Source organism: Chamaea fasciata, unplaced genomic scaffold, assembly GCF_029207755.1.
Source record: "Chamaea fasciata isolate MVZ Bird 193981 ecotype frontalis unplaced genomic scaffold, bChaFas1.0.hap1 SCAF_6, whole genome shotgun sequence".
NCBI lineage: Eukaryota > Metazoa > Chordata > Aves > Passeriformes > Sylviidae > Chamaea > Chamaea fasciata.
The window spans coordinates 12,420,795-12,438,007 of NW_027094091.1; the positions used below are offsets into that span (position 1 = coordinate 12,420,795).

Consider the following 17,213-nt stretch of genomic DNA (forward strand, 5'->3'; position numbering starts at 1 on the left):
CTAACAAGCATTTTTCAACTGAACATGTTGAATAGTTGAATTGGGCACTTTGCTCAGCTTGTCATAAAATGTGACAACTGCCCTGCAGGTATCTGACCCCAACTTTTGTATTTTGAAGGTTCTGCTGCTTGAAATTTCTCTTAGAAGAAGTGGGAATGTCTCTGGCTTGTGCCAATGAAACACAGATGCAACTTTTAGAGCTATTTTAGGAGATCTACTCAGACCCTGGTGCTCCAGAAAGACAGCTGAAAATAGAAGGAATTATGGTATATGTGTGTTTCAACAAAATATGTCATTGCTTTCCATCACAAACACACAAAAAAGGAGCATTTTATGGTGGGAAACACTGTTCATACAAAGTCATCTGAATGTTTTGGAGTGGATTGATTTATTTTGTAGACCTACATCAGATCCATTTGATAGAAACAGAGTATTAAAATCAAACTTCTTGTCTATCAGCACTTAAGAAAATTTACAATGACTTCATAGTTCTGCTCTTTGTGGTTCGTTCTCCATGGGAAAACCCACAGCCGTCTTGAACACCTGTGCTATAGACTAACATTGATAATTAAGAACATGAATAGAAATCAGATATTTCCAGAAATTTTTCCTATACACTTTTTACAATAAGATACAAACTTTCTCTTAAAAATATCTATTCAAATGTGTGTAAAATAGATTGTTGTGGGTGACTGAAATCCTCTCATCTTTTTCTCTTTATTGAAACATTAAGCAAATGCAATAGACTACAATTTGCAGTAGATTCCACGTCAACATTGGAGAAACAAGAGAATTCTGGATTTCAGATTTTTGTTTCTAGTAGAAAGCAGACATTTAGAAGAAAGAAAAAAAAATAGATTTTCATTGGTACACCATTTTCTGTTAAAACTATCATCAGGCACCTCTACACATGATTTTCATAAAACCATGTAAGTTAGCCTACAGCATAACAACTCCTGCCCTGGTTTTATTACTCTTTATTGCTGCATTAGTTAGGAGAAAACTCCTTATTGTATTTGAACAGACTATTCTGTAAATAGCAGAGAGTCAAAATTGCAGGTCCACATCTCGTAATAGTTTACATTTTTACAGAAGACTACTGTAAATAAAGACACAGCAGTATAATATGGGACCAAACACTCAGAAAATCTAATTATTTAAATGCACATCACATTTTTAAGACTACTGACCAGAATGAAAATCAGCAGTTTTAAGTACTGGCTTTGACTGATTTTTCTCTCTCTCTGCTGTCATGGAAACATACATTAAAGGCAAAGAAACAATGGAACCTAATTAATGTCTCATCATTCTTCTGTACAGAAAATGTATTGGGCAATACTTGGTAACATTATGGCAGCACACACAACATGATTTTCAAATGCATAGTTAAAGGATTTCTGCCAAAAACAAACGTTTTGCTATAAAAATATTTAAAAAGAGAAATAATTCAGAAATACAAGATAGGTAAAGGAGAGTCTCTCCCACCACTCTTCCCCGGATACATTTTGAAGGTTAAATTTAGAGGAGGAAATACCACTTTGAAATGTTCTTACGCTTAGACCCTGCAACCTGACAGCTTCTCTGTAAGATCAAGGACCACCTTGGGTTAGAATCAAGAGCCTGTCAGGTTGCCAGGAGAGATGACAGGGTGTGGGTGCTAGCAGAGGGAGGCAGCATCAAGATGGTGGCAAGAGGGTGTAATGCAATAATTGAGAAAGAAGGATCGCTCTTCATTAAAGGATCTTTTTTTGTCACCTGCCAGGTTTCATTCTTCTGTGTGCTGTGATACCTCTGTACTTAATTTCCAGATCTGATTTTTTCCCCAGAGACTCTGTGTTTAAAGTGGCACAAACAACCACATTTTGCTTTTCTAGTCTTGGCCTTAGAAGAAGGCTCTGCAAACACAATGGTACATGTGATGTCCTTATACCCTGCTGCAGCTTCATGTTACAAATTCAGTATTCACAGAGAATATGTGAGAGGAAAGCATGGGTGAAAGTCCTGTAAGCTTAACTGGAACTTTTTATTACATGATGAAGTTCTGCAAGTAGGTTAGACAGGATTTTAAATGTAATACTTTTTTTCCCCAGGTTAAACAATGGATAGTTACAGAATTTTTTCTTTACCACAGTTCTAGACTGCAACAAAACCCACCATGTCTCAGGGAAGGAGATGCTTGTTGGACACTATAATTTAATTTCATTATAATTTTACATCCTCTTTTTCTGGGAGTTATGAATTAATAAAACAAGGACTCTTCCCAGTGTTAAACTGAATCACTTCCCACACAACTGATTAAGCAGGGAAAAAAGTGTTTGAGCATATTGGTTTCTGCTGATGTGCACCAAAATTGCCTCTCTGTGGCAGTGACAGGACCCTGGTTCCAGCTGCCTCATGCTGTCAGCCTCAGCCATGGCTCCTGCCCTCCTCTGTGCCCAGCCTTGCTCCCCAGCCTCACTGTGTCTGACAGCCCCACTACGCCACAGCTACTGACAGCATTCTTAGCTTCTTGTGTTCTATAGCTTATAAAAAAGTCATGCTTGCAGGGCTGTAGAGGCATTGTTCAGCCGGGATTTCCTACTTAAAGAGAAGCTGTACAACAATCTGGAGGGTCTCCTTTTCCTCTTGTCCCTGGGAAAGAGCACAGACCTACCAGGAGACCTACCACTAGTTATGCAGATACTGTGCATGTGGCATCAATTGTAGTAAATAGACAGCTAAATAAAAGAACCACAGGCAACTCTATATTTATTGATGGGGCATCCTGAAGCTGGCATATCAAATGCTATTGAAAAGGTCATAAGATTTTCTTAAATTATCTACAGAAAGGAAAATAGAAGGAGAGATGTATTAAAAAAATAAGTGGTTCCTCCAGCCACAGAGGAAACCCAGGAGATATATCTGAGCAAGCATTTCTCTGTATGTCACCAGCAAGTGACAGACCCTGCCGAGCAGGAAAAAGCCTATCGTGATTGGTTAGGAACACAGACAGACACAGTGTGAAGTTTTTTTAAGAGCTCAAAGGAAACTTAAATACAAGCTTGCTGAAAAAGCAGTGTCAGCAGAAAAATTCAAACTCTTCTTCAGTGCTGAACTTTGTTAAGAGTCATAAGAGTATTATTTTTTCCCCTGCCAGTCTAAATGAAGCTTGTTGTGCTGTTTAGTTGCCTCAGGTGCACAATGCTCAAAGAGATTTTTATTTGCTGTGTGGAGCAGGAGCTGTTCATTTCTTGACAGCACACATGCACCAGGCAGTCACCTCAGATCTAGCCCCAAAGACACCCTGTGCTCTGTGACTCCAGATCCTCACAGTGATATTTTCAATGTGTCACTCCTTTTTAAAAGACTGACTTATCAATCTTCTTATCTTTGTATGCTAATTGCTAGTGGCGATTTCTCATTGCAACTAAAATTCCACTTTCCATTTGAACAAGTGCTAGAAAACCCTATGCTTCGTCAATATCATTCTGTAATTTAGTGGTCCCAAATATGGATCACAATCGAATTTATCATTATTATTTAATAAGAACTTTGTTATGCACTATATTCCAATGACTTTTAGAGGAGGGATAGGACCACTGCAGGTAGTTTGGATCAGATCATACTTTGCTAAAGATTACAGAAATGCAGGGAACTGCACCATGGCTGAAGATGAATGGAAGGCATTTCTGCATCCGACTTCCCAGCCCCAGCAAAAATATGCAGGTGCTCACCACATGAACCCGGATCATGCAGTAAAGCTGGTATAAGAAATGGAAATTGTCCTACCTGTCAGTTCCACAGAGCTGGTTGTACTGACTGGAAAGAAGCCATGCTTATCCTTCCCTTAGGAATGCAGTAGTGTACTGTCAAGACTACAGATGCCACAATTTACTATGGAATTCTACAATAAAATTCTAAAATTTCTTAGTTTTGCAATTTGCACCATTTTACAATAAAAAGGATAATACTTGAGACCAGCATAACATATTTTATTCCTCTTAGATGTTATTCTAAGATGCTAATCTTCACTTATAATTTATATCTCTACATTTTTTTAGTGCCTTATGAAGCTTTACTCCTAAAATTCCTTTTAAATGGGTATGGCTTAGAATGTGCTGTTCCTTTTTATCATATTGTCTGATCATTTATCAATTACTAAATTTTCTCAATGAAGGAATATATAGGTTTTGAATATTTTCTTCAAATAAAGGACATTTTCCTCAAGAGAGACTTTCAAGTGCTCTAGTTCAAGATGAACAAAATATCTGGTTATTTTTTAAAAAGGTTTCAGAGTTTTCCACTTCCACAGAAAGAACCACTTGCGCAGAAATCTGTGTTTCATCTCTCTTTCATTGGAGAGACAAGTAACAATACCTGACTTTCTCTTCTGCTTTATTTTCAAATATCAGTAAAGGAAGTCCAGACCTTGAAGAATCTGATTTATGCACTGATATTGGTTACACTTTCTAATTAGGTCAGATTTTGTACCCACTGAAGGAGAAAAATGCCCTCTACTTTCAGCCCACAGTTCACATTCTCACCAGGCTCATTATTATTTTTGTTTGCACCTGTATTTTCTCCCCTTCTCCCAGCCCATCTCTTGGTGAGGCTGTGAGAGCTATGGTCAAGAAGAAGAATTATTTCTGTTAGGTCTATTTCACTTGCCCATTTGTCAACAAGGTTCAATCCCACCTCAGCTTTTGCAAGAAAGAATTTGCTCTCTGCACCCTGGATCAATTCTAGTTTAGGTAGTTAGAACTTGATGGGCAGAAGTAATTTTCCCAGTGGCTATACCCACTTTGAAGAGGAATTTAAATAGTCATCTCCACAGCCCATGACCTTTCTTTGGTACATCTCCACAGAAGAGGAACCTTAAATCCTCTCTTATGTGTCATGTACTTATGAAACATGAGAGTTATCCTCTTCTCATTAGAACTTTACACTGCACAACTGTCATTAATCTTGAAACAGGATACCATTAATAATTTTCTGAAGCCTTAGTATCAGCTACTCATTGCACTTTACAAGTACAATAAATATAATTTTCATTCAATCAAATGGAATTAAAAGCACACTTATGCTGTAAAAATCTGTAGCTGACTTTTAAATTAATAAAAGCTTTGATAAATTTTAATGAGTTAAGGCAAAAATTCTCCTAGCCAGGCAAAATTAATGCATTACAGAATTTCCTGCTTTTGTTTAATTGCACCATTTTCCATTTTAAATTCACTCTGATACAATTCCAATGATGAAATTTTAAGTTGCCTTGCAATCAGGATTTTTATTGTTATTTAATCATTTATTTACATCTCTTATACCCTTATATACAGGCTTCTGTTCTGTCCTTTTGAACAGCTGGCAAAAAATGTCCCCAACTTTTAACACTTGGCAACTTGAAAAATATACCTGGCATTCTTGCAGAAACAAAAAGGAATTATGACTTGGAGAACTAACATATCACCTGAAGCACATAGATATTCAATTAACATTATATTTGATATCTCGTGCTAGTTCCATGGGGGCTTTGGTTTTGTTTCTAGTATCACTACTCTGACTTTTACTTTAGCCTGTTATAAATAAAAAGAAATTCACCTATGTGTTTCTTCTGGTTTGAACAAAAAAGCATCATCATTAAAACCAGAAATATATACAAAAGCAAACCAGGCGAAGTTTCTATAGCCATATAGGAATGCTATACCAATACTCTTCAGGAAAAACTAACATTTTTGGACTAGTTGTATATCTGTAGAATCTGTTTAGTAGCAAAGTTTTGCAATGGAAGGGTTAAGCACTTATTTTCATTCTGTAATGATCACCTACTTCACACTTCAGATGGTTTTAGGGGTGCATCCAAGTTGTGCCCTCTGATAGCCATTCCTCTGTGGTTGGGGCTTTGTTAACTAAGTGCTGAGCTGCATCTTGTGTAATCTATATTTAACAGAGTCTTTACTACAGGTTAATTGCAGTCCCAGATTCCACAGCATAGGTAAGAATTGATCCCGATTGAAAACAATAGATTTACATGATGTACTCATTACTCTGTTAAAAGAGCCACTTTACCTACAGGACCTTGGTTAGCAGTCTAATTGCACACTCCAGCTATTGTGTTTGGCATTCATAACGTTTAAAGCAGAGAATGGAAAAAATAAAGAAAAAGAAAATAAGCCCTGCTTGCCATAAGTGGCAATTGAGGAGTCTGAAGCAATATCTAAGTGCTTTTCCTCTTTCTTTAACATTAGGTTATGAGCACTAAAATCCTGCTCTCATGCTGTCTTCAGAATACCCCTGCCATAGCCCTGGAGCTCTGCATCTGCCCAAAAGGAATAATACTCATTCCTGCCATAGATGTGCACAAGATTTCTGCAGCTGTCCACACCGCAAACCTGAAATGTGGACATGACTCCCTCCAAGCTCAAGAGGGTCTGCTTTGGGTAGCAGCTACATCTCTGGGAAGGCTGAGCAAGGTAAGAATTGCAAATTCATAAGAAGAACATGGCTGGAAATGAAAATTTTTAAAACAGAAGGGATTATTTTTCCCATCAGTTTGATATTTATCAATATTTACAGTAAGATTCCTCTTGCAGTGAAAGCTCTCTGTGAGAAAAGTTTATTAGGGTCAGCAAATAAAGCGTGTGTCTCAGTAAGAATGATGCAGAAGGCACGCTCCTAAGAAGGGTCTCAGGATGCAGAGAGACACACAGGAGATGAAATATCTCGTGCAGCAGTTTTTAATGTAAAAAAGATCAAAACTCAAACTATGCCAAAGGCCAATTCCTGCTTCTAAGAGGAATGTATTAAAGTTGAGCCCAAAGATATATATTTCAAGATGACAGCAATTTCTCACAAGAAACAATTAGTCACCAGAATAAAATTTATCCAGACACTGTCCCAATACTTTCAATTATTATCTTAGGTTATTAAAATCATCACAAAAAATAAAAAACTGTTGGATCCCACATTCATCAGTTGGTGATGATGTTACAGCTAACATTCATTTAGCGCAAACACCCAGAGGTTACCAGCTGGCAGTGTTGAGTCCAATGTAATTTCCACAGCTAGAAATAATATCCTGAACATTTACAACTCAAGTCAAATCTATTCTCTACTCTTTTCTTCCAATTATCTTACCCTTCCTGCTGCCTCATCACCTTTCTCTGCCCTTTTTCCTCCATCATTATCTCTTTTAAGTCTTTAGAGAACAGAAAAAAATTTCAGTCCATTTCAATATCTTCACCCATTTCAGATTTACATTAATACAGTGATAAATTGATCTAGCTATTTGTGAAAACTACCCACCCTCTGCTTTGTCTATAGCAAAAGTAATTCACCCATCTAAGATCTGTGCAAGATGCTAAATATATCTTCCTCTCTGGATTTGCACTCTCTTCTTGGCTGGAAAAGAAACTTACACACTGTCAGATATCTGGAATGGACCAGGATCACATGGCCTGGCATTCATGACCTCAGCTAAATTACAAAATTAAGAAACACATGTTGCATCAATAAACACTTCAGTGACTGCACTGAGACCACATGGCCCAGAAAAGTCTGTTCCTGGTCAGCTCCCAAAGCCAGGGACAGGGTGTGCAAGCCGCCAACCGGTTGGGAACAGTCTGGCTGCACCTGGGGCCCCTCTGGGATGGTGCTCATGCCCCAGCTCACAGCAAGGCTGGGACTGGACATAGAAACATTTTGCAATGTGAAATATTTGGTTTGAGAGCCCAAATCTTTAGCCCCTAGTTTTAAGTTACTGGTATAGACACAGCCAATGAGGACGACACCAAAGTCTTACTCTCCATAAACCAGACTTGGAGCAGCTGGGTATAACCAGAGAGCAAAAATCATTAAGGACCTTCATTACTCTTCAGGAAAACTAAATGTGTGTCAGGACTTTTACATGACCTTTTTGGAATCCACCACACACTATGAGGACAGACAGCAGTAAAGCTTACCTTTCCTTTTCATTGGGACTTCTTACTGCCCATGGGGCTGTCAGGCCAATTGCAAACACCCGGCCTAGGTCCTAGCAGGAAACAACACAACCCCACTGTTCCTTTCCAAAAACATAATGCAATTATTCTGTTAGATCGTGAACTTTACTCACAGCCTTTATTGTGGTGTCTCATGAAGCTCAGAAAACCAGTCACACCACAGGTCAGAAAAGCAATATTGAATTCCCCCATAAAGTCTATATCAAGGCAAGTTAAGCAGCCACAAGAGCACAGCCACTGAACAAGCTCACCTGAGACTGACCTAAAGCACCTCCTCTCGTTGCCTTGGTCTCTGATAGGAAATGGGTTGGTTGTTTCCATCTTCACCCAGCAGTTAAACACTTGGTCAGGTGTTCTTGATCCCCTAAGTTTGTAGATTTATGCACATTTTGATACTAGCTTGAGGAGCAAAGCCACGCTGTGGGGCATTCCAAGAAGACATTGCTCCCAAAATATTCTAGAAAGAACACCTTTCACAGGGAAGTGTTAAATTTCAGTTATGTATCTATGTATATGTGTGCACATTGAAGAACCCATGCAACATTTGAGACTGAAAAAATATTCTTGTCTCCAGAATCCTTTTATTTTTCTCTTTTCTACTTCCTCTTTCTTTTTGAAGACATGTTGGGGTATTAGATGAACCCAGAAATGCATGAACATTTTTGCCGCAATGTGTGTTATTCAGTTTTCACTAGATTTAAAACTTTGTCTTACTGTAGCTGGCAACAGTAATGTACTTTTTGTGGGCCTGTCATGGAATACATGTAGTTTCCATAGATTGATAGGTCAAAAGAAAACTACATCACAGTATATAGCCACTCTGAAAATGCAGCTAACACTTCTTCATGGCTTGTTAAATAAATCAAACATACTGTTTTGTCTATGCTAGGAAAATGACCTATAAGCTGAAAAAAAGAAAATGGTTATCCTTCTCCCTCTGTTGCTTTAGAAAATGTTCTGGGAAGTTAAAAAAATTTAGCAAGGCTATAAAAAAATAATATCACTTCAATGTTTCAAAACTTTTGAGAAATGGTCCAATTTTTTTTTTATTTTTTTCAGTTTCTCGCCAGCATAGAAACCACTTTGATACATGATTTCTTTTTTTTTTTTTTTTGAGAAAATACTGTCTTTTGCGGTAAGCCGTGTTGTTTCCAGAGCAGCCAGTGGACGCTTCCAACATCTCTTCATGATCAAGGAGAAGTCACACAATACCAAATCTACCTGCACTGGTAACCTGGCAAGTAACCTGGGTCTTGGCTCAGTCCCAATACATGTTGTAAGAAACGAATTTAAAACATGAATACTTTCAGTAACACCACTCATCTTGCCCAGGGGACACTCAGATATCTGGGGAAGGATGAACATGGATAAAATGCTGAATATTAGAGAGGAACAGTCTCAAGGTGGGACCAAGTTGGCAGCTGACATTTCTACAGCCCATTCATCTATGCCTGAAATACCCATGACAAAAAAAAGGTCTGATAAAAAACAGGACTGCATTTTATTTTAAGAAGGAATCTCTATTATCAGAAATGCCTCTAATGGTGACAAAACTGACTTTAAGCATTTATTCAATTTCATTTCTAAAATGAAGGTTATAAATCAACCCCAAACCCTTCCTGAAAAACAGTTATCCTCCAAGCTTTTATGAGCATTTACAGAAGAATGATTCCTTTCTGTGTCAGATGTTATGAAAGACAGTTCATACTTCAAATAATGTGATTTATAGGTTGAGATTGTGAAGCTAAATTTAATAAAGTTCAGAGAAGATGCATGAGCCTCAAAAAGCTTTTTAATAGAAATCTTTCAGAGTTGAGATGCTTGTTTTATATGAACTGCTCTGTATTCTTGTGTAAGCTGTGGTTACTGATAGATCCAGCAGAACCACCCACCACAGAACGTTTACCTTCTTTCCTCTTCTCTCCACAAGAATTTAACAGATGATGGATTGTATATACACATCTCATTACTTTCTTCAGTTATCATGAAAAACTAAAGGACTTTCCAGTATTCATGTTTGTTTCTTAAATTGCCAGCTTTTGTTTTTGGTGATATAATTTCTCAAAGAAAGATTAATATTCTTAGTTAGTATTCCTTTTTGTTCAAGGAGTTGTTAGGAGATTTAGTACTATTTTAATTTTGTTTTGATGTCCAGACCATAAACCTTTGAAAATAAGTTGCTCTGGTCAGGGACAGTACTACTAACTCATGAAAAAGTTATCATGATGGAATTTCCTCCAAATATACTTTTCAATTTTGATTTAGGATCTGACATTTTGAATTGAAATATGTAGGATTCCATTTCAATTCATCCCAATTAAAAACAAACAAACAAACAAAACCAAAAAAAACCCACAAAAAAACCCCCACTGAAATTATTGTTACAGAAAATAATATTTTAGGAAAAATAAAGTATTTTAATTTCTGGATTTTAGTCACCAAAATCATGCCTTAGACAGGATTTCTAAAAACCGATAAGCAAGTGTGATAGAGCCTAGAAAGACAGACTAGGCCAAATGAACTTTGGCATTTAAGCAAGCTGAAGTTATCTTATTCCCCATACACCATGACATAACCGTTCCTTGTTAGATTAATATTCCAGTTTCTGAAAAAATACAAGATTAGTAGCTCCTGTTACAGTCTGTTTGTACATTTATAATGCAATTAACAAAACAAAGAGCATAATCTAACTCCGAAAAATGAAACTAGCTGCAATTACTATAGAAGAAATGCAGATTCAACTGTTTCCTTCCATTAGTATGTCAGGAATTGATTCATAGGAGGAAAACTCATGGATTCCTGCTAATCATCTAATATAAGTTATAACTACAATGTAAATGTATTTGATGCAAATTATTATTGCATCTAAACTGCAAATAGGAATACATCAAACAGAATGCTAGTTCACCAGCAATCAATGAAAATGTTATTTTAAGAAGCTATTTCTGGGAAGAGCATATTTAAGGATTATTCCATTCATATTTGCAGTGTTCCTTTTCCCATGGTAGAAATAAAAATGTAGTTTCAAATATTAAATAAATGAAATATAATTTATATGTTTAAAAGCTTCATATGGCTTAGTGTTAACAGAGCAGATGTGACGATTATTCATGGATCATTTATGATTTTTGTGCTTTGCCCTTGTTGCAGTTCAATAACAAAATTCATTATTTGAAGATAATGTGTAGAATATCTTGAAATTCAGCTGAAATTTGAGACAAAGATGTCAGAGGTTTGGAAAATGCTACTGCAGCCTGCAAATGTAGACACTCCAGAATGTATCACAAGTTATTTTAAATTAATTTAGTATTGTTCAAAGCTAATTTTTATAGAAACACACTATAAGCCTGATACAATAAAGTGTTATTCGGGGTACACTAGATTAATTTTGGGAAGGCTCAGGCTCAAGATTTCCCTTTGCTGTCCCAGGGTGAAATACAGTTCAGCAGTTCTTCAGCAGTTCAGTAGCTCACTCTGGAGTCAGGGTTTTGAATCACCAGACATTTGAATATGCAATGTTTGAGGTAAACACTTCAGGTGAAAATAATAAGATTCAATGAAATTATTTTTTGGAAAAATTTCTACAATTCTAATGATGCTAATCTGAGTTCCTGAATGTCAGTAGAGCCTCATACAGAATCACAGAACCACAGAACATCCTGAGTTGGAAGGGATTGACAGGCATCATTGAGTCCACCTCCTAGCTCCACACAGGTCATCCCCAGGAGTCACACCATGTGCCTGAGAGCATTGTCCAAATGCTTCTTGAATTCTGTCAGGCTGGTGCTGTGACCCCTTCCCTGGGGAGCCTGTTCCAGTGCCCAACCACCCTCTGGGTGAAGAACCTTTCCCTGACATCCAACCTAAACCTCCCCTGTTACAACTTCATGATGTTTCCTCGAGTCCTGCCACCAGTCAGGAGAGTGAAAAGATTGTAGACAGATTGGTCAACTATAACCATTGCTAGAGACATCCAATGCAAAACATTGTTAGTGCACTGAAGTATCCTGAATAGTGTCCTGTTCGCCTGAGACATTTTGTAACTCTAGAGTACTATATTTATCTTTAATTTTATGCATTGCTCATACACACATAAAGTATAGCATTTGAGTCTTGATACCCTGTGATGGCATCTTAGAAGAGTAGGAAGGATAAAAGGCACCATAACGCCTAATACGTTGTTTGGTATTGTTTGTTTCAAGTTTAATCTTTGGCATGGAAAAAGAAAATGAGAAAGAATATTTATCATCTGATTATAACTCAGTAATGGGAATCTACCATTCTTTTTTGTTTCACAATAAATATTTGATCTTCAGTCTTTCAGCACTGTTATGTTTATCTCTCAGATCACATTAACCTATGACTGTTTCTGTGCAGTGTCTCTTTACACAGTGGAAACTTCCACACCTCCTGATAAAGAACAAAAGTTAGTGGGATTTCAAAAAAGGAAACACATAACAGAGAACTCCACAAGCTCCTAAACACAGATATACCGTATCTTTGGTAAAGAAATCCCAAGACTGTAGTGGTGTGTTTCGAAGTTTTCCCAGTTTTTATATACATTTGTTTGTCCTATACCGTTTCATAATGGCTTTTCCCATATACCCATGTGTTATCCCATAATGGTTTACCCCAATTATTTGTTATTAATCCATCATTGTTATGTGACACCTGGGTCCTGCCTGTCACTTTGAAGCCTCAGCCTGATCTCTGGAAAGTTCTGGTGAGGACTTCGAGGGGTTGGTGGGGTCCAGGTTCCCCTTCCCCCTTTGTTTCTTGATTTGTTCTATGGGTTGTCATTTAGGTTCAGGGTCACTCCCTTCCCATTCTGGATTGGTTCCAAGTTGTATCCTCCCCACCCCCATATTTAAGGTGAAAATAAACACCGAACCGCGAGTTCGGTGGGCTTTTGGCGGGCTGACTCCTGGGTGAAAGGAAGTCATGTAGATTCAATAAAACCCAGTTGAAGTTCCCCGCCAGAGTTCCATCCCTTTATTTCTCGTGTTGTTCAAGTTTCTGCTAAGGCAAGGACCTACAGGATTGGAACTGCATTCCCAAATACAGAACTGTACCTTTTTGCGATGTCGATGCCTGAGCTGGACAGGAAGCGCGGGCGAAAGACCTTAGGGAAGCACCCCACCATTGCACAAGACTACAGCTTGCTGGAACCTTGGAAAATCTACTGGTAAAGTTTCGTTTTACAGTCACAGTCAATGATGTATTTTTCTTTAGGTCTTCAACAGCGTTTTAGATTAGCTCAGATCATTCATATCAAGTGAAGAGCACATTTGTATGTACATAATTAGGTCCTTTTGGACCTAATTTGGAATCAATTTTGGGTTCAAATGCTTTCTATTGTAACAGAGTGCAATTACACTAAAATTGTGTTCACTCACAACAGAACACAATTTGGCTTTTAATTTGTGAAAGGTGCTAACCTGGCACCAGGAGTGAGCTAAGGGATGGGTAAAACACTGTAGGTTAGGCAGTGACCTCAAGTAAGACAGCTAAAACTCACAAGACACAAGATCAAAGTGCATTGTAATTGTCTGCAGCCAATCAGGCTATTCACAAACTGCTTAATTTTCATAATATACTAGTTTGTTTCCCCTCAACCTTTTTATTTTCGGAATGATACAGGTCATTAAATGAGGAGGAAAACTCTGCATCCCATTACTACTATCACTACAAAAGCCAACAAGCATTATCACACTATATAAGAGCCAGCAAAAAATTTAAGCTGGTGGTGTAGTTGAAGCTGTTCATTGCTTGACCAGCATTTCTCACACTCATGTGCGACCAAAAGATTCAGTGGCTAGCATGGACAAGATAAGGGAAATTTCAGGTGACAATGAGGCACTTTTCTATTGTCCTGTGACAGTAATTTTTAGAAAGTAATTGAGTCTTGAATTTTCTCTACATGAACTAAAAAACAAAAATTAAATTAATGGTTGGTTTTGATATTCCACAGCTTTATGAGAGATGTTTAGCCCAGATATTGTCAAAAATAAATGGGACAGGACAACACATTTCCACACACTGTTGTAACAATTTGAAGAGAAACGAAACCAGAAATGAACAGATGAGTATGATGTTTAAATATTCCATTTTAAAAAGACACCTTAAAAACATTAATGAAAAATAAAACTCCCTGCAAAACCTAATACCTTTAACACAGGAGGTCACCAAAACCATTTTGTTCTTTTCAGCTTTCCAGCCTTCCGTGTACTCTAAACTGATTCAGCAACAAGGAGAAAACGAAATCCATGAACGCATTTTAAAGATTTACTTACCACAGATTGACTAGGAAGGGGTGTTCCAGGCCTTGCATTATCTGCAGCTCCCGGAAAACATTGCGAACTTCATCTCTCTCAATGCACTTCTGTTTATTCATATACTTCATGGCATACATTTTCTTGGTGTCTCTCTTCTGTACAATGCACACCTAATTGGCAGCAAAGTAAAAGAAAAATTTTGACACCTTGAGAAAGTGAATTCAATGGTAACTTTGGACAAAAGGAGTCTTTAATGATATTTCAACAATTCAGATCTGGATACTACAACTGAGTAACACCTTCAGTGTTACTGTGAAGTTCACTTCACAGCTCTGCAGGATTCTTTGTAATAGATTGTAATTTAAAATTAACAAAAAAACCAACCCAACCCTGCGTAAGAAGAAATGGGGACCTAGAAAAATATCATAACTTTCAGAACTTACATGGTAAGGCTGAAAGGAATATGCTGCAATGGCTGAAATCACAGGCTATTTAGTCATTACTTCCTCCTGCCCAGGAAAATGCACAGTCATTGTCCTCATTCCCACAAGTCAATACTCACATCTTGATTACTGCATCATAAACCTTGCCTGTGCTCCCAAAGCTCAATATTTCATTTATAATATCAGAATTAAGCTCCCTTAATTATTGTTGAAAAGAGTAAGAATTTTCATATAGATATTTATCAAAATATTTCTGAATTCACAAGAGACCATTACAATGATTTAGTCTCTGGCAGTAAACTTCCATGATTTTACTTTTTTTTTTTTTTTCTGACAAAAGTCAAATAATGCAAATGAATGAAGAAAATCTTAGTCAAGAGAACTCCCATGGGAAGTCTGGATTGTCTTCTGTCATGCTATTTTACCTTGAGAATGCAGCTGAAGAGCGTCACTAGCACCACAACCAAGCATCAAGTTAAGTACGATTTTTGGAAACAGAGAAATGCACAATTGTCCTGAATGTACTGGAAACATCTGCTTTAGGTATCCAAGTTGGTAGTGCCTAAGTTCAAAGGTGTTCTGGATTCACTTGGTGGGGGCATTACTTTTTTTTTATGTATTTAAATACATACACACATGCACACACACACACCATTTACACTACTTCCCATATTATACACAGAAAATATTATACTATACACTCATAAATTCATGGTAAGAGTGACATGAATGACAACATGGTGACAACCAAAGAAAAATCCTTTGTGTCTGAGTTTAAGGAACTTATGCACCCAATATTTAGGAACAATCAAGAGTAATTAAGGCAACTTCCCACAGCTGAAACTGGGAGGAACATGGCTAGTGAAGCCAAAACATGTTTATTTCTCTGAAAATCTATTTTCATAAAGTGTATCCTTGAGTGCAAATCTACTCCAAATAGAGGAGTTCATAGAGTACCTTTAACCTATAATGATACGGCATGATTAAGCAGGGTTTCTAATTACCATTCCTTATATCAAGAGATGTTCTGCTATTAAGGAAAACATGGATGGTAACATTTTGAGCCCATCAGTGTTGCACAATGGTGAGTCATGAAGTTTTGTTTCATTTTTCACCTTGGACTGTTATGAAAAATCTGAATATTGCTGATGCCCTTAAGATAACTAAAGGTTCACATTTATATGGAAAGAACCATGCCTGTGGAACAATGGGGAATTGTGTTTGGCCTTTTGGAGGAAGAAAAAGTTGCAAGAGGTGAAACTGAAAAGAAGGGATGGAAATGAATTGTTCAAGCTCCTTTAAAAGAAGGTCTTTTAAAAGCATAAGCAGGATTTTCAGAGGCAAATCCTGATATCCTGTCTAGGAATACTTGGAGATTTCAATTTAGTGAGTCACATTATAAGTACAATATTTGGGGATTTTATCTCACAAACTGAGTCCAGAAATTCAGTCAGATACGTTAGTTTGCATCATGATTTTCATGTACAAATTTGCCAAGAGTTAGGTGTTTTCAGAAGTCTCTTAGTCCATTATATTAAAAGCCTCCCTCTTGAAGGGTTGACTAGAGAGACTGCTGGGAGAACGGGGTTTTACTCAGCTGAGAATTACAGGCTTGACCAATGTGTCAAACCAAGATCATATGCAGCACCAAAACACGTAATGTAAATCAGTTTTGAAACATTGCTGGGACTCCAGAAGACACTCAGTTCTCTTACCTGGCAGTAAAGACAAGGGTGCTCAGCACAGCTGAAACAGACCTTCTGTTGTTGGTAGAAGCTTGCCTAACACACAGCTTCAAAGCAGACTGATAGTAAACATTTTCTAGCAAAGTGTACCTACGCAAATCCTTCAACATTGCTATAAAATCGACAGGATTTTAATGAATATAATGAAGCTTCTTCCTACTAAAAACCAGGAAACACGGCCTGCATCCATGTTGAGGTTATTGTGAAAAATTCCTGACATCACTATGACAGCACTGGATCACAGCGGAGATCCTCCCTGGCACTTCTACCTCCTGGCTGTCAGGTCTTCTCCTGAGCAGGACATCAATGGATTGAAATTTTCCACTAACACAAGAAAGAAAGGAAAAATCCTTGAGCTATTCTCACATGTGCAGTCTTAATGGGAAATGTTTAAGTTGGGGGTTTATTTGTTCCAAAGGAACAATTTTAAAATGGGGATAAACAGGTGCTCTGGCACCTCAACAAAAAAATTCGGTGATGAATCATTATGATGAAAGTTTATGCAAAATTGCCTTATTTACATGTATCAGTATGGGAGCCTGTCACACACACACTCTTTCCATTTTTCTGTGAATATCATTTACCAAAGGCCAGACAGCGTATGATTCAGAGCAAATACGTGTTCTCAACTCAACAACTATCCAGCTTCACAATCAGCAAAGAGGGACAGCAGCCATCTCCACACAAGGTAAGGATCTAAAGAGGTACAGGGGACTATCTCTGTACCTGGAATGGTTCCCTCTAATGTCCCCTGAAGAGACTACAGATTACCAGTTT

The 17,213-nt window shown here is 37.5% G+C and overlaps 1 protein-coding gene across 3 annotated transcripts in view; it reads right to left on the reverse strand.

Moving 5' to 3' along the window:
* The window catches only part of STK32B (serine/threonine kinase 32B), a 160,205-nt gene that overhangs the window by 109,279 nt on the left and 33,713 nt on the right, over positions 1–17,213 (reverse strand). For all 3 annotated transcript variants that reach the window (XM_066185448.1, XM_066185446.1, XM_066185447.1), the window contains one exon: positions 14,267–14,418. In XM_066185448.1, coding sequence (XP_066041545.1) covers positions 14,267–14,385 — 119 coding nt within the window. In that variant the 5' untranslated portion in view covers positions 14,386–14,418. The remainder of the gene's footprint in view (positions 1–14,266; positions 14,419–17,213) is intronic.